This window comes from Somniosus microcephalus, chromosome 7, assembly GCF_052327205.1.
Source record: "Somniosus microcephalus isolate GS21.2 chromosome 7, FLI_Smic_1.0, whole genome shotgun sequence".
Classification (NCBI taxonomy): Eukaryota; Metazoa; Chordata; class Chondrichthyes; order Squaliformes; family Somniosidae; genus Somniosus; species Somniosus microcephalus.
The window spans coordinates 74,145,963-74,171,522 of record NC_140993.1 but is presented as its reverse complement, the minus strand read 5'-3'; the positions used below and the strand labels follow the sequence as shown (position 1 = coordinate 74,171,522).

The 25,560-nt window shown below is 42.2% G+C and overlaps 1 protein-coding gene across 1 annotated transcript in view; it reads left to right on the top strand.

Annotated features, from left to right (window-relative positions):
* sdc2 (syndecan 2) overlaps nucleotides 1–25,057 on the top strand; it is a 121,141-nt gene extending 96,084 nt beyond the window's left edge. The window contains exons 2-5 of the mRNA XM_085992600.1: nucleotides 9,887–10,025; nucleotides 20,196–20,347; nucleotides 20,668–20,809; nucleotides 23,835–25,057. Coding sequence (XP_085848726.1) covers nucleotides 9,887–10,025; nucleotides 20,196–20,347; nucleotides 20,668–20,809; nucleotides 23,835–23,998 — 597 coding nt within the window. The 3' untranslated portion in view covers nucleotides 23,999–25,057. The remainder of the gene's footprint in view (nucleotides 1–9,886; nucleotides 10,026–20,195; nucleotides 20,348–20,667; nucleotides 20,810–23,834) is intronic.
* Nucleotides 25,058–25,560: the final 503 nt, after the last annotated feature.

Here is a 25,560-nt window from a genome sequence, read left to right as displayed (position 1 = left end):
TTCTCCAGTTTCTCTCTGATCTCCCCATGACCCCTCTGCGCTCATCTTGTTCATGAAACCCACCTGCTGCTCCCTCGACCCTAGTCCCACCAAACTGCTGACCACCCAACTTCCTTTTCTGGCTCCCATGTTAGCTGATATTGTTAACTGTTCTCTCTCCTCTGGCACTGTCCCCCTCTCCCTCAAATTTGTCATCATCACCCCTCTGGAAAAAAAACAACCCTTGATCCCTTGCAAACTACCACCATATCTCCAACCTCCCTTTCCTCTCAAGTCCTTGAACTTGTTGCATCCTTTGTGACTGTGACAAAGGTAAACTATCCCTCCTCATCCTTCTTGACTTGTCTGCATCCTTTGACACAGTTGACCACTCCATCCTTCTCCAACGCCTCTCCACCGTCGTCCAGCTGGGTGGGACTGCCCTTGCCTAGTTCCATTCTTATCACTTAATCGTAACCAGAGAATCACCTGCAACGGCTTCTCTTCCTGCTACCGCATCGTTACCTCTGGTGTCCCCCGAGGATCTATCCTTGGCCTTCTCCTATTTCTCATCTACATGTTGCCCCTTGGCAACATCATCTGAAAACACAGCGTCAGTTTCCACATGTACGCTGACGACACCCAGCTCTACCTCACTACCTCTTCTCTCGACCCCTCCACGGTGTCTAAATTCTCAGACTGCTTGTCCGACATATAGTTCTGGATGAGCAAAAATTTTCTCCAATTAAATATTGGGAAGATCGAAGCCATTGTTTTCGGTCCCCGTCACAAACTCCGTTCCCTTGCCACTGACTCCATCCCCCTCCCTAACATCTGTCTGAGGCTGAACCAGACTGTTCGCAACCTTGGTGTCATATTTGACCCCGAACTGAGCTTCCAACCACATATCCGCAGCATAACAAAGACCGCCTACTTACAACTCTAACATCGCCTGCCTCCGCCCTTGCCTCAGCTCATCCGCTGCTGAAACCCTCATCCATGCCTTTGTTACCTCTAGACTTGACTATTCCAACGCACTCCTGGCTGGCCTCCCACATTCCACCCTATGTAAACTTGAGATCATCCAAAACTCGACTGCCTGTGTCCTAACTCGCACCAAGCCCCGTTCGCCCAGCACCTCTGTGCTCACTGACCTACCTTGGCTCCCGGTTAAGCAGCTCCTCGATTTCAAAATTCTCATTCTTGTTTTCAAATCCCTCCATGGCCTTGCCCCTCATTATCTCTGTAATCCCCTTCAGCCCCCACAACCCCCCGAGATTTCAGCGCTCCTCCTAATTCTGCCCTCTTGAGCATCCCTGATTATAATCGCTCAACCTTTGGTGGCCGTGCCTTCTGTTGCCTAGGCACTAAGCTCTGGAATTCCCTGCCTAAACCTCTCCGCCTCGCTACCTCTCTTTCCTCCTTTAAGACGCTCCTTAAAAACGACCTCTTTGACCAAGCTTTTGGTCACCTGCCCTAATTTCTCATGTGGATCGGTGCCAAATTTTTTTGTCATAAAATACTCTTGTGAAGCGCCTTGGGACGTTTTACTACGTTAAAGGCGCTATATAAATACAATTTGTTGTCGTCGTCTCTCTTTGTTTGTTTGTCCCTCGTCCCAAACCCCCCCCCTTCTCTTTCCCCACCCCCCAGATATCCTGCATTCACCTGTTTCCTCTTTTTTTCTATTTAATTCATTCTCCACTCCCCACACACCCCTCCCATCTCCACTTTGCTGGTTGCAAGGGTGGGCATGAAGAACCAAGAAGCATTTTTGCTGTTACCGTCTGGCCCCTCTGTTTATCCACTTCTCCCTCCTCTCTTCCACTTGCTGCTCCAACTTCCTTACCCAGTCTTATCAGCACTGTCCCGCACCTTTGCATCCCTTCTCCCCTTCGCGTCATGTAAGTATCCCCTCCAACCCATACAAACCCCCCATCGCTGCTCCAGCTTATTAATGTTCAGTTTAATATACACTTTTTAAAAAAAGTGGTGCAATTTAACAAAACAATTTGCATCATTAATACTGCGAGTATTCTTGATATTGCTGCTTATTATTGCTACTTGTTAAACATTATCAAAATGAGTTTCTTTTACCACCTGTTTATAGATTTTTTGTAAAACTTCAGTTAAAAGTGTTCAAAGCTGGAGTTAAAAAATCAAGTTTCCTCTTTTCACTGTAGCAAACCACATTCTTTAGAAATGCAGAGTATGAAGCACTGTTGCAGGTGAGCCACTTCCTTCTCCATGCTTTACCCCGCATGGCTGGCTCTGATTGTGGTAGATGTAAAATTGTGAAAATAGAAGCTGATGGTCAGATCTCTCTTACTGTATGTTTTGATGCTGGATGTTCTGCCTGTATGTATGGGTTATTGCTTGCTTACTAAAGTCCTCATGAAAGCTAATACAGCCATTTTCTCGGGCCCTTGGAAAAGTAGTACGCCAGGACAGATAAGCTGTCCAAGTCAGTAATACACTGAAGACCTATGTATATCTGTAACTCCAGGTTTGAAATTCTTCTTGTGGCTGTTGGTAGCATCTTGCTTCTGTCCATCCATCTTATGACTTTTTGTGTTATGTCCTGAAAACCGGAAATTTATTTTGTGAACAAAATCTTACCAGCAACACCGTTTAATCTTCTGCTAGACATTTCACTTCCATTAAAAAAAAAAGTGGTGTCACATCTGCGATTTTTGATAGTACTTCAGGCACTTTGATGTTTTCAATTCCTGCACCGGGTCTTTAGCTAATTCCAAGTCTTGGTTTAATGTTTGTGTAAGCTGTAGGAATGCCTTCCCAGTCACTGGAGATAATTAATTGGCACCTTGTGCTGCGTTACACTCACAAAAGGCAAGTAGAACAAACTTGACAAATTAGACGAGATCAGAGATGGAAAGATTCTCACAACACCAGGTGCTTTTTTTTCCCTGCTCATCCTGTTTCTTCATGTTGACATGAACAGAACTAATGTCTCGAGGATTAAAATTATCTCATCTGAGCTACTGCATTTTCAAATCATCAATAGGTAAGGCCGACCCTGTTGAGATTTCCGTGATGAAACCTCTCGTGAGGAGTAGAATCTAATTACGTTGCCATCGTAATTAGTTACTTGGGTTTTGGCCTTCAAGGAATTATCAGGCTTCCTTGCTGACTTATGTTTTATCTGAGCATTAAGACCTGTTTTACCTGAACATTGATGGGCCTGATTACATTTAGCATCTATGTGCTGCTGCCTCTCTTCATATCAAGAAGTGCATCTTTCCAGTGTTTTAGTCTTGATGCAGTACCAAATTATGTAATTTGGCCATCTTATATATCCATCTGGAAGGGAATAGGGTACAGGCTTCACGATACTGGCCTCGTGCTCTACTGAAGGAAGCTTTCTACCCTTTGCCTTGGAGGCTGGGCAACAGCTAATTCAGTGCTCCTTATACAAGCATTCATTGCTTAGCATCGTTGAATTGTCCAGGCAAAGGTAACTCGGGTCCTTTTACTTGTATGAAAAACAGTGAAGACTTCGTAGACTGAGAGTTGTCTAATTTAGCGAAGGACGAAGAATCTTGTACCTAAGTCCAGTTAGAACTTTTGTTCTTGGCAACATTTAAGTTAGAACAAAAATGGCAAGTGTAAAAAAATTGTAGTTTAGGTCAAAGCATATCTCAAAAAAAATTGTATTTTTAACAGACGGTACATACTGTACTTGTATTGGATTGCAACATTAAATATGGCTTTGTTGAATATTGAGATTAAAAGATGCCGATAAAGGACACTTTTTGAGTAGTTCTCATCAAATAGGTAAGATTCGGGGTTATTTGTGAGAATGATTATGCAATCAACTCAAACTAGACCAATGAATGTGGCAGTACTTGCATAGCCCTACATGGATTACAACTGATTTTGATGAGGCTGAAGAGCACAATTGGTATTAAAAACAGCTTCTACAGGGGCAAGCTTCAGTTCCAAATAGGTTCCCAGGGATTTTGCTATGAAATGTGACCACGTGAAGCAGCAGCAATAATAAATGCCAGAGGAGAGGGGCATTGAGGCAGTGAAAACACTATTAGCTGCAGAGTTACTGACTTGCATGCCAAGGGGGTAGTCCAGGCAGCTGTAATCATTCATCCCGATTCGTCAAAACAGGATAGAAGGGTCTTTTTAAAGTAACTTTTTTTTAAAAGATAGAATTGCTGTTTCTAAACCACAAGTTTCCTCGGTACAGTAATTGCTGCAGTTACAGAAAGCAGGTGTACTTGATCACATACTCCATTATATGGAATAAATGGTTTACTACCTATACTGGGCCAATGCTAAACTATTGTTGGCTTGTGTATGGCCTTTGATTGTTGTCCAGGAGCAGATGTCAATCTCTGGTATTTACAGTGGAGCCAATAGCAGACAGGTGTCCTTGATGTGAAGGAGCAGCTCCCAGCTGTGTGAAGGGCAAATTGGCAGGACTACAATCATGCAGTAAATTTGTTCCTATTCAATATTTACAGCTTGACAACACACTTGTATATGTTGAACAAAACTTTGATTTTAGAAATATACTTGTCATGTCAATGGATTTAATTGATCTTTAGGTATATACTAAACAATTGAGGGACCTTTTGTTAATTAAAGTTTTCTGTTTTGTTTAGTCTACGCAGCCTGAAAATATTATACTCTCCGCCCACCTGTAAAGTGGGCAATGAAAGCTTTTGCCATGGGACTAACCGACAGTTTCTTTTCTCTTTGTTTTAAGGACCCAAAAGGGTTTATGTACACAAGTCTTTGAAGGTGGCAGGACAAATTGAGAAGGCTGTTAAAAAAGCATACGGGATCCTTGGCTTTATAAATAGAGGCATAGAGTACAAAAGCAAGGAAGTTATGTTAAGCCTTTATAAAACACTGGTTAGACACCAGCTGGAGTATTGTGTCCAATTCTGGGCACCACACTTTTTTTAGGAAGGATGTCAAGGCCTTAGAGAGGGCACAGCACAGATTTACTAGAATGGTACCAGGGATGAGGGACTTCATATGTGGAGAGACTGGAGAAGTTGGGATTGTTCTCCTTAGAACAGAGAAGGTTAAGAGGAGATTTGATAGAGTTGTTCAAAATAATGAAGGGTTTTGATAGAGTAACTAAGGAGAAACTGTTTCCAGTGGCAGAAGGGTCGATTACCAGAGGACACAGATTTAAGTTAATTGGCAAAAGAACCAGAGGCGACATGAGGAAAAAACACTTTATGCGGTGAGTTGTGAGCTGGAATGCACTGCCAGAAAGGGTGCTGGAAGCAGATTCTGTAGTAATTTTCATAATTGGATAAATACTTGATGTGAGGGCAAAAATTTCAGGACTATGAGGAAAGAGCAGGGGTGTGGGACGGATTGGATAGCTCTTCCAAAGAGCCAGCACAGGCACGATAAGCCAAAACGATTGTCTTCTGTGCTGTATCATTCTGTGATTCTATGACAATTATGCTGCCGTTTTTGTGTTAATGCAAAACTGGCAGTACAAGTGGAGTCAAGTCAGCAATCTTAACTCACTGAAACTGGGAAGTGCGAGTTAACAAGATCATCTCCCAGGAAATCACCTTACACCAGTTTGACTCTTCATCAGTTGCAGTGTAATCCCAGCCAGATGGAAAGCAGCAGCTTAAAGTTCCAAGGTGGTCCACTGGACCTCCTAGGGATGTTTTAAAGCTCATATTTCAATCTTTGTGAGCAAGCTGATGCTCAGTCTCGCACTCTGCTGACATTAAGGAGGTGAATATCTGTGTGGATTCTCCCATTCGTCTAGTTCTTCTTGACTGCCATAATTTTGGCAGGAGAACCCCCACCCCTACGCACCTTGGGATGTTTTAATAAGTGAAAGACGCTCTAAAAATGCAAGCTGTTGCTGAATTAAAAATGAGCTGAGCAGAGCTCTGCTCGGGCATCAGTGCAATCCCGCACCATGTTCTTTTGTTACTTGCCACAGTGTGACCTGCAGCTGGCTTTGACTTCAACTGAGGGTTATACTCTGCAGTATAGTTAGTCTTAATGTCACTTAGTTGTACAGAACTACAGTTTGTAGTTTTAACTTTAATATTCAGAGCCCAGAATATTAAAAAACCTGCATTTCACCTAGTAATCACCTTTCTAGATGTTATTGTATACTAAGATATATTTTATATAGATACCTGTATTTTAATTTTGTAGCCAGCTTGATTCTGAAAATTTTTGGAAACCTGAATGGCTCAGGGGAAAAGAAAGTTGCTGGCGACTGGGAGTTTGAAAGACTGTCCCCCAATGTTTTCATGGCGTTGCTATTCTGCCTGTGACCTACAGGAGTAATCAAATGACGGAGATGACTGATGCTCTTTCTGAGACACAACTGCACCACTGACTAAAGTTTGGCAATGGAAGGTAGAAAAGTCATCTTGATCGTTACTCTGGGGCCCATGTAAAGTGCCTGAATTTAAATGCAGCGGAGCTAATATTTTTACCACCAAGCATGATGCAGCCATTGGTTGCTGGTGTGATTGATGCTTTGAAGCAGCAGTGCAAATAATACTCTCTGGGGAAAAGTGGTTGCGGGCAGTCCACATATTCTCTTAATGGCAAGCAGTTAGGAAGGTAAATGGTATGTTGGCCTTCATTGCAAGAGGATTTGAGTACAGGAGCAAGGATGTCTTACTACAGTTATACAGGGCCTTGGTGAGACCACACCTGGAGTACTGTGTGCAGTTTTGGTCTCCTTACCCAAGAAAGGATATACTTGCCATAGAGGGAGTGCAGCGAAGGTTCACCAGGCTGATTCCTGCGATGCCAGGACTGTCGTATGAGGAGAGATTGGGTTGACTAGGCCTGTTTTCACTAGAGTTTAGAAGAATGAGAGGGGATCTCATTGAAACGTATAAAATTCTGACAGGGCTAGACAGACTGGATGCAGGGAGGATGTTTCCCCTGGCTGGGGGCTCTAGAGCGAGGGGTCACAGTCTCAGGATATGGGGTAGGTCATTTAGGACTGAGATGAGGAGAAATTTCTTCACTCAGGGTGGTGAACCTGTGGAATTCCCTACCACAGAAGGCTGCGGAGGCCAAGTCACTGAATATATTTAAGAAGGAGATATAGATTTCTAGACACAAAAGGCATCGAGGGGTATGGGGAGAGAGCGGGAATATGGTACAGGGTATTGAGATAGAGGATCAGCCATGATCATATTGAATGGCGGGGCAGGCTCGAAGGGCCGAATGGCCTACTCCTGCTCCTATGTTTCTAACTGAAAGCAGAATCCATTGCCAACAACTTTCTTTCTGACTGTAACTCACTTATTATCAAGCTTCGCACCCTGAACATTTTCTGTAGATGAAAGCTATTGTTCTGCTTGGGTGCATTTGGCATTGTAAATTCATCCCGCCAGCAGAAACAGCAGTTGCATCTGACCGTGTTGAGGATTCCTTACGGGTACTGATGCCCAACTCTGAAGCCACGAGCCTCTGAACACATGCGCACTCTCTGACCGCTGGTAGGCCAGGCTTTTGGCATCCATTGTTGGTCTTGAGAAGTCCTGATGTCCAAATTACTGACCAACATGGGAATTGTTGATGCTGTGCCGAAGGCTGGTGAGAGTGAACAAAAGGCCCAAGCGGGTGGAACCAACAAGCAGATGGTGGTCGAGGAACCAGTTCCCACCATGGCCGTGACATTGAATTGTGTGTGATTGCTGACCGCTCAGCCAGAGGTCCCGATGGAGCTTTTATCTGCACCAAATCGAGACGAAGCTTTCAGGACAAATGTGCTGTCGGCAGGAAGCAAACCAAAACCACTGATTATTTTGCGGAATAACTACTTTGCTTTGGGCAGCTTGTACAGTACATTTTAAAAATTGCTGTTTTATGGTGTTTTATGATTTTTTTCTGAGTGTTCCTGTAATGTACAGTGAAACTCTTAAACATGGCTTATTTCCACTGCCAGCTAATTCAAATTATTCCCCCCCCCCCCCCCCACTCCACAAAAAGAAAGCTTGCATATGTGTAACGCTTTTCAGAACCTCAAACTGTTCCAAAGCCCTTCACTGCCAATGAAGTACATTTGAAGTGTAATCACTGTTGTAATGTAGGAAAATTTACAGGCGGCAAGGTCCCACAAACCGCAATGAAGACGATGACCAGAAAACCTGTTCTTAGTGCTGTGGTTTGAGGGATCAATGTTGGCCAGGACACCAGGAACGCTCCCCTGCCCTTCAAATAGTGCCATGGAAAATGTTCATATTCTGTAAAGTAGACTGTAATTGCCTGTAGTTGATATCTGCATATTAGTGTGTTTTAGATTCGGGTGAAAAGTCTCCTGAGTATTGGTACCGTTTTTAGAAATTAAAAGTTGAATATTGGAATCCTGAACTGCTACCTCCTGGAAAAAGTTGGAGACCGAGAAAAGTATTAACTCTGAAGCAGAGCCCCAAAGTTGTCAACAATGAAGTTGTGTTTGCTGCCTTCCAGTGCTCCGCTTCAGTCAAAGCGGGGCAACAACAGCAGTAACTTGCATTGATCTAACCAAATGTCCCACGGTGCAGTCGTTTCTCAGAATGAGCAACAATCATCCCCCGACATGTTATTACTCCTGTAGGTCATAGGTAGAATAGCAACAGCATAAAAACATTGGACTGCCTTTTAATCTTCAATTGCCAGAGAAAAGTGCATTTTAAACGGATTTAAATGGATTTGGTATAGTGTTTTGGATAATCACTGCAGAGGCTACATTAGTTTTTGTACTGTTACAAGCTATGAATTTTCATTCTACTTTGTTTCTGTGTCACATTGCTGTTCAGGACCAGCCTGAGTTTGCTCTTCAAGACTATCAGTGTTTAGGGGATGAAAGAGCATCCCCCCCCTTATGATGATGTTGTTGAAGAGGGGATTCTGCAAAGAATATCTGCTTCCTGATCACCTCTGACCAGCTCAATGCAATAATAACAGCAGCACGCGACTTGAGACCCTGTTACTTGATTGGTTACTGCATTGATTTGGAAGTAACTCAATAAAGTGTTTAGAATTAATGGAAATATTTGAAATGTTAGTGCAGGACATCTGCAGCAGAGTTCATATGGTCCTTGGTGGATATTAACTGCACCAACTCCATATTTGATGCATAATGGATAGTTGCAGGCTGATTTTGGTCAGTACCCCACATGAGTGCATCTAATTGCCACTTCAGTAACTTGTGCTTCACCAGATTATAAATTTCATAAACAATTTGTAAAAAAACATATGTAGAAAGTTTACACAGGCTGTTTTGTACACCTGTAAGAAGAGGTGTGCCTTGAAATTTAATTTAAGACTTTGCTAAACTAGACAAACTGCCTCATCATTCTGTGGTTCCTTTCTAAAATTGGATGGAGTAGGATTGTCCACTTGTCTAATCTGTAAACTTTCAACAAGAGCATTCAATGACTGGTACTTAAAGGACCTCCTCCTTGCTTTCAATTAATAGAACATTAGATGATTGGGCTTCCTGTTTGTGCCCATAAATATTGACTTGTAATCTCCAATAAATTAAACTTCATTAGATTTTTCACCTTTTTCATAAGTGATTTCCACACACATAACTCATGGCAAATTTTGATCTGCTAAAAATACATAAACTCCTGCAGCATGTTAAAAATCTCTTGCGGTACAATAATGTGCAATTATTATGGTTTTGAAAAATAATGACGCTTTTTTTTAAATAAAGACTATACACAAAGGCCATTTCCTAGGAAAATTCTGGAAGGTTTGCTTTTTCACGAAGTAACATTTGATTTCATAATTGATTAGCAATAAGCTACCACAGAATTTTCTTCTTGACGTGGCATTCATCGTCCAATTTGTCATATTGTGCAAAGAATATCAAATGCTTAAAGGGTTCCATTTTTTAAAAATCCATTTTTTTCTGTTTGTTTTGTAGAGGCAGTCTGTCTCCGCGACAAAAATGCCATGGCCTGAGGAATTCTATCTTGAACAGCCTGTTGAGAATAGTGAGCCCATTGAGTCTGGAAATTGGCCAGTTGACGACGACGATTATGATAATTCTGGATCAGGCTCAGGTAAGCTGACACTTTGCCTTCTGTTTTTATCTTGCCAAGTTCAGGGGTAATTCAGGAAAATCTCACGCTAGCCAACCAAACTCTCTCCTCTGTCTGACACTGAAATTCAACCATCACTAAACCATGAATGATGAAAATTGACTCTTCTGATATGCAACGTTAGATTTTATTTTTACAACAGTATTTTATGCTCCAGTAAATGACTGCAAAATTAAAAGCTGTTTGCAACATTCTAATTCCAACAGTTTTGCAGAGGCATTTTTTTTGTAAAGAAATGTCAGTATGTCAAAAGGCTTCAGTGAGAAACTCTGATAAGGAAATGCATAAACCACATAGCTGGATTTGTCTGTGGGTTTTAAGAATTTCGAGTATTAAACTATTACTCACACCTCAAGATATTTTCCGTTTCCGGCCCAACAGTTGGACAAATTCAATTGGGTGGGGAACAGGCTACAAATAAGGGCTTGGGGTGGGGGTGGTCGTTGATTACGGCAGGGGCTAGAGAGAGGCCGCGATCAGCAGAAGGGTAACCGAAGGCTTCCTTGAGGGGGTGGGGGACACTCTTGCCTCCATTTTACTGCCGGTTTTCCCAGGCCACAGGAAACCCGGCTGGTTGCAGTTAAATTTAAATCAGGCTCCCAATTGCACTGTAAAAGCCTGATTTTAAATATGTTAATAAAAATGGCAGCAGGCAAGTACGTGCCAGGTTGGCTTCGTTTTAAGGCTGCGCCCCCCACCCCCTTACCACCTCCCAACAATCGTGGGGGGTGCGGGTTAATAGAGGCCCTCGTTTCTGATCCATATCTTGTGACTAGGTTTGACAGTGCTAAAATTGTTCATTTTATTAGATGGACCAGTGGTTAAGAATTCATCAAATAATAGGAGAAATGCACTGATTCAGTAAATATTTGACTTGCAAAAGCTATCTAGAGAGTGTTTTTCTGCAGATAAAACCCTTTCAAACCAAGGTAACATGAAGACAGTAAGTATCGGTTAAGGCCATCTTTCCTCTAAATCTTTGCAAATGCACCAATATTATTTTTGTGGTAAAATTAAAAATGTGTTTTCAGGTCGTTGCAGTCCATTACGCAACTTTTTTCTTCGAAACAACAGTTCATCGAATTAAATCTTGGGTTAAGCAATGGTAGTAAATGAACACTTCACAGCATGTCTGACATTTTGAAGATAAATGATATAATGTATTTGCTGTTGGTGATTAATCTGACACTAGAGAAAATTTCCAACTTGGGACTTCACTATGAAATTACAAAATGCAGTCGACCTGACACCGTCTTCTCCCTCGTCCCACCACCACCTCCGTCTGCTCACTTAAGTTAGAATATTATGCTTCTGTCCATGCAGTTTAATTTGGCACCTCAATAACTTCTTAAAAGTACCACATAGGTCACCTTATTCCACCTCTCCATCCCTTTCACATACTGGGCACTTAGAAAATGCCTATGCTTTAAAATATTCAGTTCCATTTATATATTTCTGAGAATGATTGATGTTTCATTCCCACCAACTCCAAACTCTTGGATTTTTACCAACCTTCAATAGTGAATTGCTCTCTCTTTTTAACCCTCTCCCCTAGAATCGGATTTGTTTCCGGAAGTGGGCAGGCTGGATGGTATCAAAATGTCAACCTTTTAAGTATTGAAATCAGTGAGTTGGCCCTAGGGCCCCGCTGGGGGATCCAGGGAGTAAATTCCCCAGCAACTCCTGGATTTTAAGCATTTTTGGAGGCAAAGGAGTGGCTTTCCTTGCAACATAATGCTGTTTATTTGGACATACTTCCCTGAATTCCTTTTAAAAATGGAATGGAAGTAGGTTAAGAAACAGTGCAAGGTCAGTGACCCTACGTGTGAGGGCAAGGATGCCCCGCTCTGTGTGATGGGAGACACCACACTGTCATGGCAGAGAAGCCGCCCCCCCCCTCATCCCTGTGTAAGAGCAGAGTCCCCCTTCACTTTGTGGGATCAGAGATCCCAAGTGAGAGGGCACATTCATTCAGTATGAGTTGAGAGCTCAGGGCTCCCCTCCCAGTCCGAACCTCATACTAGCTTAGTTCTCCCCTGCCTTTATATAATTCCACCACAGCCTCTCCTTCAGCAGAGGATTGGACCACTGCCATCCAGGGAGTTGATCTTGGTGTGCGTGGAGCAGCATTGGCTAGAATTGGGAGCGGTGGTTTAACAGGTACTCTATCAGATCACTGATTCCTCCTCACACTGAGAGTAGGCTGAAGACCCTCTGTGTACTGATCTCGCGTGCTGAGGAGTGAGATTTTCCATGAGTTTAAAGCGCAAGTAAGTTATACCCTGAAATGGACATTGGATCTGTGAGTTTCGCGGGAAATCTCTGCAAGTCTGTAAATATTCTGCAAAAAAGTGTCGCGTCAGTGACTTAAAAGCATATACAGTTTTCTTGAGACCTGATGAAGCATTTTTGCTAATCAGATGTTTTGTTTTCTTTCAATATTGGCATGTTTATGTTCCCACGAGGTGAGGCAATATAAATAAAATGGTACAATTTAAAGGGGGTGCAAGAACACGGAGACCTGGGGGTTCACATACATAAATCTTTAAAGGTGGTAGGACAAGTTGATAAGGTGGTTAAAAAAGCATATGGGATCCTGGACTTTATAAATAGAAGCATAGAGTACAAATACAAGGAAGGAATGGTAATCTTTTATAAAACACTGGTTAGACCTCAGCTAGAGTCTAATTCTGGGCACCACACTTCAGGAAGGATGTGAAGGCCTTGGGGAGGGTGCAGAAGATATGTCCCAGAATGGTACCAGGGATGAGGGACTTCAATTCTGTGGAGAAAATAGAGAAGCAGGGATTGTTCTCCTTAGAGCAGAGAGTATTTCCAACATTTTCTCTCTCTCAGATTTCCAGCATCTGCAGTATTTTGCTTTTGTCTTCAGGTTAATGGGAGATTTGATAGAGGTGCTAAATGATGAGGGGATTTCAGAGGTATTAAATGATGAGGGGATTTGATCGAGTAGATGGGGAGAAACCACTTCCACTGGCAGGAGGGTCGGTAATCAGAGGACACAGATTTAAGATAATTGTCACAAAATCCAGGAGGAATGAGGAGAATATTTTTCAACATATAGAGTTGTGATCTGGAATGCACTACCTGAAAAAGTGGTGAAAGCAGATTCAATAGTAAAACAAAAGCGGCAGTCAGAGAAATCAATGGTTTAAATCAAACGTGGCCACAGTAAATAGTAATTCTAATAGGTCTAAGAGCGTTAAAAAAACAAGTCTGAAGGCTTTGTGTCTTAATGCGAGGAGCATTTGTAATAAGGTGGATGAATTGGCTGCGCAAATAGAGGTAAACAAATATGATTTGGTTGGGATTACGGAAACGTGGCTCAAGGATGGCCAAGACTGGGAACTCAACATCCAGGGGTATTCGATATTCAGGAAAGATAGGCAAAAAGGAAAAGGAGGAGGAGTAGCATTACTGGTTAAAGAAGGGATTAACACAATTGTAATGAAGGATATTAGCTCTGATGATGTGGAATCTGTATGGGTAGAATTGAGAAATACTAAGGGGAAAAAAACGTTAGTGGGAGTGGTATATAGACCTCCCAACAGTAATGGTGTGGAGATGCCGGAGTTGGACTGGGGTGGACAAATGTAAGAAGTCACACAACACCAGGTTATAGTCCAACAGCTTTATTTGAAATCACAAGCTTTCGGAGCGCTGCTCCTTCTTCAGGTGAAGTGGAGAAATGCATAAAGACACAACTTATATAGTCAGAGAATCATGCGGCCGGACCTGCTGTGATTTCCAGCCAAAAAAAATGTTTTTTGCCTTTTTTTGTTTTTCATACAGACCCCAGCATCTGCAATATTTGACCCCTTGTGACCCCACCACATTGTTCTTTGATGTAATGTTTCCCTGACTGACCTGTTTGGACACCATTCACACCTTTGACTGCTGTGATTATCTCTCTGCCGAGGTGTGATAAATGGCAGTTGGAAAGGTTACCTGTAAACATCTGACATGATTCTCTGACTATATAAGTTGTGTCTTTATGCATTTCTGCACTTCACCTGAAGAAGGAGCAGCGCTCCGAAAGCTTGTGATTTCAAATAAAGCTGTTGGACTATAACCTGGTGTTGTGTGACTTCTTACATTTGTCCAAACAGTATGGCGGAGGTTGGGGATGGCATTAAAAGGGAAATTAAAGAAGCGTGCAATAAGGGCACAGCAGTCATCATGGGTGACTTTAATCTACATATAGATTGGGCTAACCAAATTAGTAACAATACTGTGGAGGAGGAATTCCTGGAGTGTTTACGGGATGGTTTCCTGGACCAATATGTCGAGGAACCAACCAGAGATCAGGCCATCTTAGACTGGGTATTATGTAACGAGAAAGGATTAATTAGCAATCTTGTTGTAAGAGGCCCCTTGGGTCGGAGCGATCATAATATGATCGAATTCTTCATTAAGATGGAGAATGAAGTAGTTGACTCAGAAACTAGGGTCCTCAATTTAAATAAAGGAAACTACGATGGTCTGAGGAGTGAGTTGGGTAGGATTGATTGGGGAATGGCACTCAAAGGGTTGACGGTGGATAGGCAATGGCAAACATTCAAAGACCGAATGGATGAACTACAGAAGTTGTTCATCCCAGTTTGGCATAAAAATAAAACAAAAAAGGTGACTCAACCGTGGTTAACAAGGGAAATTAGGGATAGCATAAGATCCAAGGAGAGGACATACAAATTGGCCAGAAAAAGCAATAATCCTGAGGATTGGGAGCAGTTTAGGATTCAACAAAGGAGGACAAAGGGATTAATTAAGAAAGGGGAAATAGAATATGAGAGTAAGCTTGCAGGGAACATAAAAACTGACTGTAAAAGCTTTTATAGATATGTGAAGAGAAAAAGATTGGTGAAGTCAAGCGTCTGTCCCTTCCAGTCAGAATCAGGGCAATTTATAATGGGGAGCAAAGAAATGGCAGACCAACTAAATACATATTTTGGTTCTGTCTTCACAAAGGAGGACACAAATAACCTCCCAGAAATACCGCGGAACATAGGGTCTGATGAAAGGGTGGAACTGAAAGAAATCGGTATTTGTAGGGAAATGGTGTTAGGAAAATTGATGGGACTGAAGGTCGATAAATCCCCAGGGCCTGATAATCTACATCCCAGGGTACTTAAGTAAGTGGCCCTAGAAATAGTAGATGCATTGCTGGTCATCTTCCAGAACTCGATAGACTCTGGAACGGTACCCATGGATTGGAGGGTAGCTAATGTTGCCCCACTATTCAAAAAAGGTGGCAGAGAAAAAGCAGGGAATTATAGACCGGTAAGCCTGAGATCAGTAGTGGGGAAAATGCTAGAGTCCATTATAAAAGATGTAATAGCAGAGCACTTGGAAAGCAGTGACAGGATCAGACAAAGTCAACATGGATTTACAAAAGGTAAATCATGCTTGACTAATCTACTGGAATTTTTTGAGGATGTAACTGGTAAATAAGGGAGAACCAGTGGATGTGGTGTATTTGGACTTTCAGAAGGCTTTCGATAAGGTCCCGCATAAGAGAGCGTGCAAAATTAAGGCACATGGGACTGGGGGCAAGGTATTGACTTGGATAGAGAACTGGTTGGCGGACAGAAAGCAAAGAGTTGGAATAAACGGGTCGTTTTCCGAGTGGCAGGCAGTGACTAGTGGGGTACCGCAAGGATCGGTCCTAGGACCCCAGCTGTTCACAATATATATTGATCTGGACGAGGGAATTGGATGTAATGTCTCCAAATTTGCAGATGACAAAGCTGGGTGGGAGGGTATGCTGTGAGGAGGATGTCATGAAACTCCAGTACGATTTGGACAGGTTGGGTGATTGGGTAGAAACATGGCAAATGCACTATAATGTGGATAAATGTGAGGTTATCCACTTTGGTGGCAAAAACAGGAAGGCAGATTATTATTTGAATGGCAATAGATTGGGAGAAGGGGAAGTGCAAAGAGACCTGGGTGTTCTTGTGCACCAGTCGCTGAAGGTAAGCATGCAGGTGCAGCAGGCGGTTAAGAAGGCAAATGGTACGTTGGCCTTCGTAGCAAGAGGGTTCGAGTACAGGAAGAAGGATGTCTTGCTGCAGTTGTACAAGGCCTTGGTGAGACCGCACCTTGAGTATTGTGTGCAGTTTTGGTCACCTTACCTGAGGAAGGACGTTCTTGCCATGGAGGGAGTGCAGCGAAGATTCACCAGGCTGATACCTGTGTTGAAACGGATTCTTTTGGTCCTCAATCTGGTTCAGTACAAACACTGAGTCGAATACTGGTTGAGTTCAACAGTTTTTATTCCGTCATCCCGGGAGACTTACTCTGATACAGCACAGTCCTGACTCCAGAAGAGTCCGACAGGTTAAACCAGAGCAAGCAATCTTTCATACAGTGTGCCACATTATTATACTTGCATTTGAGAAGACATTAACACATCGTACAGTCTGCACCAATCCCGAGCTGTACACGTATACATTTAATTTGATTTCCTGGCCTGGCAGTATGAAACAAAGAAGTCACATTTCACTGGTTTATAGTTAAGTAAATATCCTGGTAATGGTTTCATGATCACCTAATCATTATGGTAATGCGTTTGCAATCATGGTAATGTGTTTTCTGATCGCCTATTGTCTGTATTAACCTCTGCACTCCGCCCTACACTGTTTCCACCAGCAAGGTGTGACATCGTGGGTGCCAGCCATATTAGCAGCCACAGATCAGTTTAGCTTCTTTTATTTTACTTCCTGCTGCCTTCACAGTTTCTTGAGTTAACATGATCATTTCTTACAATATGCAAGTGACTCAGCGATGTCGATTTCACCACCATTTTATGTTGACAGGATCCTCCATTTTAGATTGACAGGGTCCTTGGATATGCGAAGCGAGTCGTTACCATATTTTGCATTCTATATCCTCACCTGGGATGGCAGGATTGACGTACGAGGAGAGATTGTCAATTGGGCTTATACTCACTGGAGTTTAGAAGATTGAGAGGGGATCTCATCGAAACCTATAAAATTCTGTCAGGTCTGGACAGACTAGATGCAGAAAGGATGTTTCTGATGGCCGGGGAGTCCAGAACCAGGGGTCATAGTCTAAGGATAAGGGGTAAGCCATTTAGGACTGAAATGAGGAGGAATTTCTTCACCCAGAGAGTGGTGAACCTGTGGAATTCTCTGCCACAGAGGGTGGTGGAGGCCAGTTCAATAAATATATTCAAGAAAGAGTTGGATATATTTCTTAAGGCTAAAGGGATCAAGGGATATGGGGAGAAGGCAGGGACAGGGTACTGAATTTGGATGATCAGCCATGATGTCATTGAATGGCGGAACAGGCTCGAAGGGCCGAATGGCCTACCCCTACTCCTGCCCCTATCTTCTATGTTTCCAAAAGTGAATTGGATATATACTTGAAAAGGAGAAATTTTGAGGGCTATGGGGAAATAGCAGGGAGTGGGACTACAGTATTTGGATAGCTCTTTCAAAGAGATGGCACAGGCACAATGGGCCGAATGGCCTCTTTCTGTGCTGTAAGATTCGATGATGAACTGAATTGTGACTTCTGAATTAAAAGCTTGTGGGTTTTCTCTTCAGACAGGCTTCATTACAGAAATGAGCAGGATGACAACATTGAGGATGTATGAGATCTAACCTTTAAATCTGCATGGCGTGCCAAAATTTCCCACAGAATGCACGCTTCGAGCTGGCACACAAGGACTAAAAGCACAAGTTCAATTTATACCCCAAGAATGCAAGCATTTTTTGTACTAGTGCTGGATTTTACAAAATGAATTATTTATGTCTATTTTCCATATAACTGATTTTTTTTCCAGCTAGCTCTGTTTAGCAACACACTAGTGGGAGAACTTTTGTGTGGATTTTTTTGCATTGTTACCGTGTACTCCTAACTTGATTCTTGTTGGTCTTGGGATAGCAATGTTCCGAGCTCTCTCCATATTTGGATTGATAGTGTATGTGTGCGCTGTTACTTTAATACATGGTCAACCATTTAACCCTTTAAATAGACCAGGACTGATTTAGGTATTTAATTGTATACAATCTCGGGTCTTTGAGGGTGAATTGTTGCGAGGGTTCTCCCGCTCATCTGCTATAATTTTGGCATAAGTAGCTGCATAAACACTGTGAAAACAACGCAGATTGTGCTTATGCTGTTTTTTCCAGGGTTCTCGTGGGTCTTCGAAATTATGAGCAAGAGAACCCCCACAGAAAGTCACCAAGGAGTTTAGAAAAGCTGACTGAAATATTTTGGGGGCCTGATTTTAATGACCTGTTTGTAAATTCACAGCTTGGTGTGTCAAATCAGCAGATACCAATTTTATTTTTAGCTTGCGCTTTAGTGGCTTGAGGTGAAAATTTAGGTCAAGACGTGTTTGAGAACTAGAGGGGGGAAATAAACCGTGTGGGTCAGTCATACATTGGCTGGTGGCTCATACACCCTACCCCACAATGTAGAAATGGACAGCTGTGAAGTGAAGGTGCTTGTTCTGATTCTACAAAGGTCAGCTATTCAGCCTCAATTAACAAATATTGCAATCATTTCTGATCATGGACTGACTGACCGGTCTCCCAAGTTTATCACCTGTGTGAGAGTAGGAAAACGGTAGAGGGAATGGTAGCATAATGGTTATGTTACTGGACTAGTAATCCAGAAGCCTGGACTAATTTCTAATACCACCACAGCAGCTGGGAAATTTTAATTCAGTTAATTAAATAAATCTGGAATGAAAAGCTAGTAACAGTAATAATAACCATGAAACTGCTGTTAAAAACCCATCTGGTTCACTAATCTCCTTACCTGGTCTGGCCTACATGTGACTCCAGACCCACAGCAATGTGGTTGACTCTTAACTGCCCTCTGAAATGGCTCAGTTGCCAAGAAGGCAGCTCACCACCACCTTCTCAGTCAATTAGGGATGGGCAATAAATGCTGGCCTTGCCAGCGACGCCCACATCCCATGAATGCTTTCCTTTTATTATAAAAAATCCCATAGTCTATTTCACAAAGGTTTACCCCACGTATGTAACTAAGCAAAGTAGGCAGTGTCAGCTGTGTAAATGGATGGACATTTAAAAAAAAAGTCACTTCTGAAATCTTTTGTTAAAATAATTGTTTCAATTTATGAAATAAATGGAATCATTAAATTGTACAATTAATTGAAAAGCATTTACTCTGTTTGAACCTAGACACTCACATGGGATGGTGGTAGCTTGTCGATCACATTCCCGTCAGGGCAGCCTAGGGTTATCTGCGCACTCCTTGCCGTTCTATGTATTTGTTTCAGCTTTTCCACTGTTGTTTTTTGGTCTGTTTTCGGGTCACTGTAAATAACACTTCATTCCTTCTGCCACTATTAACTAACACCAGCCCTATTCAGCCATCATATTTATCTTTTCCATTAAAAAAACAAAAAATAGTCATTTGCCACAAGTCAGTTGATTTGCTTCTTGAAAGACAAGTTCATGCTGGTTCTGTGGGTAAACACACAGCACCCGCTGATTCACATGGACTATTATACAACATCAACAACTTGTGTTTATAATGGCACCTTTTAATGTAGTAAAATGTGCCAAGATGCTTCACAGGAGTGTTATAAGACAGAAATTTTACATCGAACCACAAAAAATGAGGCAGATGACCAGCAGGCACAATACAAGCCGGCGATCTGATCCTGTAATTAGAGGAAGGCAATGATCTAAGCTGTATAATGCTATTAAATATCACAAACCAGCAGCCCAATTGGCACTGTTGCTGGGAAGAAAGAAGTGAACACTCACTTTGTTAGAGCGAACAAACAAAATTACTACACATTAATGCATACTTAGCACCACTGACATCGGAACAATATTTTTTCGTGTATGTGGTCTAAAGATGTCCATGCCAAAGGAAAGACACTTGCAATGTGATCATTGAATGTTCTGATGTTCAGTTAACTACTTTAAAAGGGACACAGACAGGGCCCCAAAGCCTGGCACTCGATTTAAACCGCCTGCCCCAAAACAGCCCCGGCAACGCCGGGCTCACCAGCTAGTTTTCATATGTAACTCTTTACTTATGATGCAGTATGAACAGATTTTTTTGGATGTGTATTGACATGAATTTTCTCTTCCACAGGGAATTTTGAAACAGAGGTACAAATGGTCACCTTAAATCCTGCACAAATGCACCCAGTCATCAAACCAACTGGTGATGCAACAAGATCAGTAACTATGGGAGTAGAACCAACTACACAGAAAAAAATGGCCAGAAAGCCTGTCCGAACAGAGGCAAGTAAATACAACTTATTTTAAAGACATGTTTTCAGATTTGTAATGTATTTTATACGGTACCTTTTTTGTCAGAAGTTGTCAATTTTCTTTATTTTATTGTCACTATACTGTGGTCATGTACTGCTGTAAATGTATTTGTAATGAGCTCGCCCCCCCGTCTTTTTCCATACCATATTGTAGTGCCTCACTCTGCGGATTACCTGTTGCAAAGGAGCTTTTGAACAAGCAAATTTTGTAGTCCATCCAAAATTGATGTGTGTGTTTTAAACTCTGTTTTGGAATTTACATGGTCTCTTTCAATGCCTTTTTCCATGCAGACAACTGTAGACACCCCAGTTAAAGAGGAACCAAAGAAAATAGATGACTTTGTTATTGAAAAGCCAACAATCAATACTGATAATGATGTGTCTGCACAAAAACATTCGGAAAGCCTTTTCCAGAGAACAGAAGTGCTTGCAGGTAAATGGCAACTTTCTGTGTTTTGCTCACGCTTCCGTAACTGAATCATAGAACACCATGAGTTTACTTACTGCATCGTGTTGAAGGATACTTATGGGTTATACATTTGAGTAAAAAAATCAATATTTTAGAAACCATTTTTATAATTTGTAAACCAATCAATTTGATAGAGCAGTGATGTGTGTGTGTATGCTTTCTTTTATAGTTTACACTGTTGTAAATATTTATCTAAGTGAGTATTAATTTTATCCGTATTATAGCATCTAGAAGCTTACCCACAATCAATGTTAATCTTACTAGTCTATGGTTACCTGGTTTACCCTTTTTGAACAGAGATGTTACATTGGCCACTTGCCAGTCCTCTGGCCCAACTTTCATATCCAAGAATGTTTGAAACATTGGCATGTAATTTGCGGTCAGCGGCGAAGCAAAGGCGCTTGCCGCTGGCCCCAAAGAAAGCTACCCACAGTGATCTTGCGATCTCTGTGGCGAGAAGGTTGCATCTTTTGACGTTCAATTGATTTCAGCGCTGTGTAATGGAAATTCCTAGTGCGATGCTGCTGTGACGTTAGCAAGCTGTCTAAGCAGCCAATCACATTGCAGAATTCTCACAGACAAGAAACCAGGAAATGAGAAGCTGCTTTTATCTGGACTTTTTTTTTAATGTTAGAGCGAATTAAAAATTGGTACTCTCTCTCATGGGGATAAGGTAGAAGCTGAAATATCATGAACTAACTTTAAATTTTTAAGATTTAAAAAAATGGTCATTTTTATCATAATGGAGAAATTTCACACCTACAAATATAAAAATTAGTTTTTCAGAGCCAGAACATTTGTTTACCAGTCTCTTAAAATGACAGTTACACCTATGCCAACATGGCTTAAAATTTAATGTGGTATTTAACCGTGATATTACCGTGGAAAAGACCAAGGGGTCGATTTTTGTGGAGCGGTCAGGCGGGGTTTCAGGCGTGTAGGCGGGGGGAAATCCCGATTTCTGGGGTCCCGACACCATCCCGCCCAAAACCCTGCTCCATGCAACTTTCAGAGGCAGCGGGTACCCGCCCCGCACTGGGACCCGCCGACCCCAGGCGGGAAGGGATTAGTGCCAATTAACTGCCTGTTAACAGGCAGTTTTTAGCCTAATCCCTATTTTGAGGGGTTTCATGTGGGTTTCCCGATGGCTCCAAACCACGCCAGGTTAGAGCAGGTGGGCCGTCGGGTTGAAGGAGTTGGAGGGGTCGCGATGTCGGTGTTCAGGTGAGTGATGGGTGCATGAGTGCAAAGGTAAGTGTGTTTGGTGTGTCTAAAGTGTGTAAAGAACTTTTACTTACCTGTACTTACCTTCACAGCCTTTCTTCCTGTAGCCGTCAGGAGCCCATCACTCAGCCGGCGCTTAAAGCTGAAAGGCTGCGATCTGTGAAAAGTGACAGCCTTCAGCTTTGAGTGCCGATGTGAGTTCTAATGGAGTCTGTGCAGAAGGACTCGTGTCAGAACTCAGACTGTTAGTGTTTCACAGCTTGAAACGGCTGTGAAACACAGATATTTCATCTGTCAAAAACTCTTGACAGATGAAATTGCAGTCTGTGACTGTGGTAAACCACTGTTATCGTTTTCACTGTTGTTTACTACTGTTATCATTATTACACATTGTTACCTCTTGCTACTCACTGTGTACCAATGCATGCCTCAGCTGGCTCCACCCATGGCTCCGCCTACATGACCTGGTATAAAGGTGGCTGCTCGGCAACCCACTTCCTTCTTGGAACCAGTCATCCACGAGAGGCATGCTCTGTTCTTTAGTTAATAAAAACCTTTTCATTACTATCCTAATTCATCGCTTTTTATGGATTAATTGATAAGCGTATCAGTGACGTCACCTGTTGCCGGGTGGCCCTTGGCCTGCTGAGCCCGCTGGGCGGGCTCAACAAGGTCAATCAAGGGAAAATCGCATGGATTGGCTGGATGTAGGCGGGACTGAAACCCGAAAGTTGTAGTCCCGCCTTCTTCCCGACAGCTTCGGGAAAATCGACCCCAAAGTTTTTGTCAGTTTCACTGATTGCCAGCTATGGCGGCGGAAGCTGGGGGGGTGGTTCACAGTGCAGCCTGTGTCAGAGCAGTGTATGACTGACCCCAACTTCAGGATTTCCGTGTTTAGATACACGTGCTAAATCCTGAAGTTGTGGTCCGTTTCAGCGAGATAATGACGACGAACGCTGACTGCTTGCCATCATTATCTACCGCAAATTCCGGGCCAATGTGGTCAGAGCCTCTGCTGTTTCCCTTTCGCATTCTGGGATACAGGCCTTCAAAGCATGATGCCTTTTTCACTTTAAAGTAGCTTATGGTTTCAGATGGGGCAGTTCATTGGAACAGTTGTCTCTTTGGTCAGGATTCTAATTGAAAATAGTCTCTGTACCTTTAACCCACTTTTGACCCAGAACTGTAAACACAATGGCCAGGAGCTCTGCTCGCCCCTGACCCTGGCTGATTTTCTGGATCAGAATGTTTTGCACAATTTAGGCAGGTGGAGGAGAATGGCTGGGCACCTGCCACAATTTCCCCCACATTGCTGTAACAAGCATGGGTACTGATAGGACACAAATGATAGTAAATGTGTTGGATGTCTGTGCAGTCATATTGTATGGTCCCTATCACTTCCAGTGAAAAATCCTGGAAGCATAGCTGATGGTGAGGAGCCAATGATCGTAGCTCCCCAAGAATTCACAGCAACATTCACCTGGAAGTAAACTGGATACCTCCAGCAGAAATCCTGTCAAATTTCCATTACAAATTTGAATACGTTTGCTCATAATTTAATAGTTACTTGCAACTCAAGTACTGAAATTGTGCCAACAAAATGTTAACCCTCTGTAAGGTAGTTGTTTTCAATTGTGTGTTCTCCGCAACAAAGTTATGTAGATTTCCAACTGTATTCAATGTTAATAAATGATATGGCAATGTTTAATTATGTCTGAATATTTCTGTAGGCATTTATCTCACTATTCTAATATCTGTCTTGTAGCTGTTATTGCTGGAGGAGTCATTGGCTTTTTGTTCGCCATTTTCCTTATCTTACTGTTGGTGTACCGCATGAGGAAGAAGGATGAAGGCAGCTACGACCTTGGTGAACGAAAACCATCCACTGCAGCCTATCAAAAGGCACCAACCAAGGAATTTTATGCATAAACCTTCAAAGTATCTCTAGTTGCGAGATCACTGAACTATATTAATTAAAGCTTTTTGCATAGAGATAATGAAGACCTTTTCTTAATGAAAAAGCCATCCAGGCTCTCTTATAATGAACCCTGTTGTATTTAAAACATTTTCCTGTATTTTTTTTTTTTTAAACAGAAACATGCCATTTGATCTAGTCTTGATGCTTAAGATTGTGACAGTGAACAGTGGCTTAGTATCCATTGTTTACCGAATTCGAGGAAGAAAAAATGTTAACTGCACCTGCAGACAGAATGAAAGTATGAGATATACTTGTTCTGTTTTCTTAAATTTTCTATCAGAGTTCTATAATTTAGTCATAATGCATATAAAATTGATCTTACAAGTAAAATTTTCATTAATTTATCTTTTTCAGATATGTTAAAATGCCTTTCTATAGTTTTCATGGTGCAATTTGTCTTCAAATAATTCAGATACTATGTGTAAATGTAATTTCTGCTATGGGAGCTATGTAAACATGGATCTCTACTTTGTATAGAATGGTAGTGTCACTATGTTTAATTTACACTGTGCTTGATTTCTTTAAGCATCTAGTAATTGAATACCTGAAAATGGAGTGCAAAATTTATTTTTAGCTACATTCTGTAAAGTTGTGCCCATGTGTATTCGCAGATCTCCTGTACATAAGATCTGATATAAAATAATGATAAACCTGAGCAGACCCAAAGACTAGTGACTTAAGCTGCAGTAGATTTATACAGCCACAGATGTATGTTAATTTTATTTTTTTTTGTATTAATTTCTTTTTAAATTTGGTAGGAAATGAAGATTTTGGACCAGACCTCTTAAAATCAACAGGTACAGGTTTTCATAAGCCTATTAAGTGCCTACAATTCTCTGGTTCCTTTACTGCTGTCTTGCAGATTTTTCGAGGTTGATATCCGCAAATGTATGGTCTTTTGTAAGCTCAGTTAATTTAAGTGCTATGGTTTTTACAGTTTAACAGACACGTTTTAATTTGGAAGATGGGGAACATAAACTACTGAATAAATTATGTGGCCCACTAATGAATTACCATTGCCTTCATTCATGTGTCTTTTAGGAAACTATGGGGGAGAAATTCGGTATCGCCCTGTTTGGGGCACTAGTATTGGCGATGCGCAAAGTTTAGCGCCAGGCGCAATTTATCGCCACCTCAAGCGATATTGGGTAGCTGTGCCCCTGCAGGTGATTGCGGCGCTAAATCAGGCGCTGCACGACAGTCTTAAGGTGCTAACCCGGCGGCGCGACGCAATTTCTCCGCAGGCGGGTGCTGCGCAGGTGCTGTCAATTATCGATTTCAGCCAGACACGCTGGCGCCGGCCAGCTCTTAAAGGGGTGGATCGATTATCATCTGCAGCCGCACCCTGCGCCTCATAGGCCTCAAACTCGGTGGTAACCTACCTGTGGCGTCGACAACCGCATCAATATGGAGAGGGCCAGGGTGAGAGCGCAGCGCTTCAGCAAGGGGGCATTGGATGCTCTGGTTGGCACGGTGGAACGCAGGCGATCTGTGCTCTACCCAGAGAATGGCA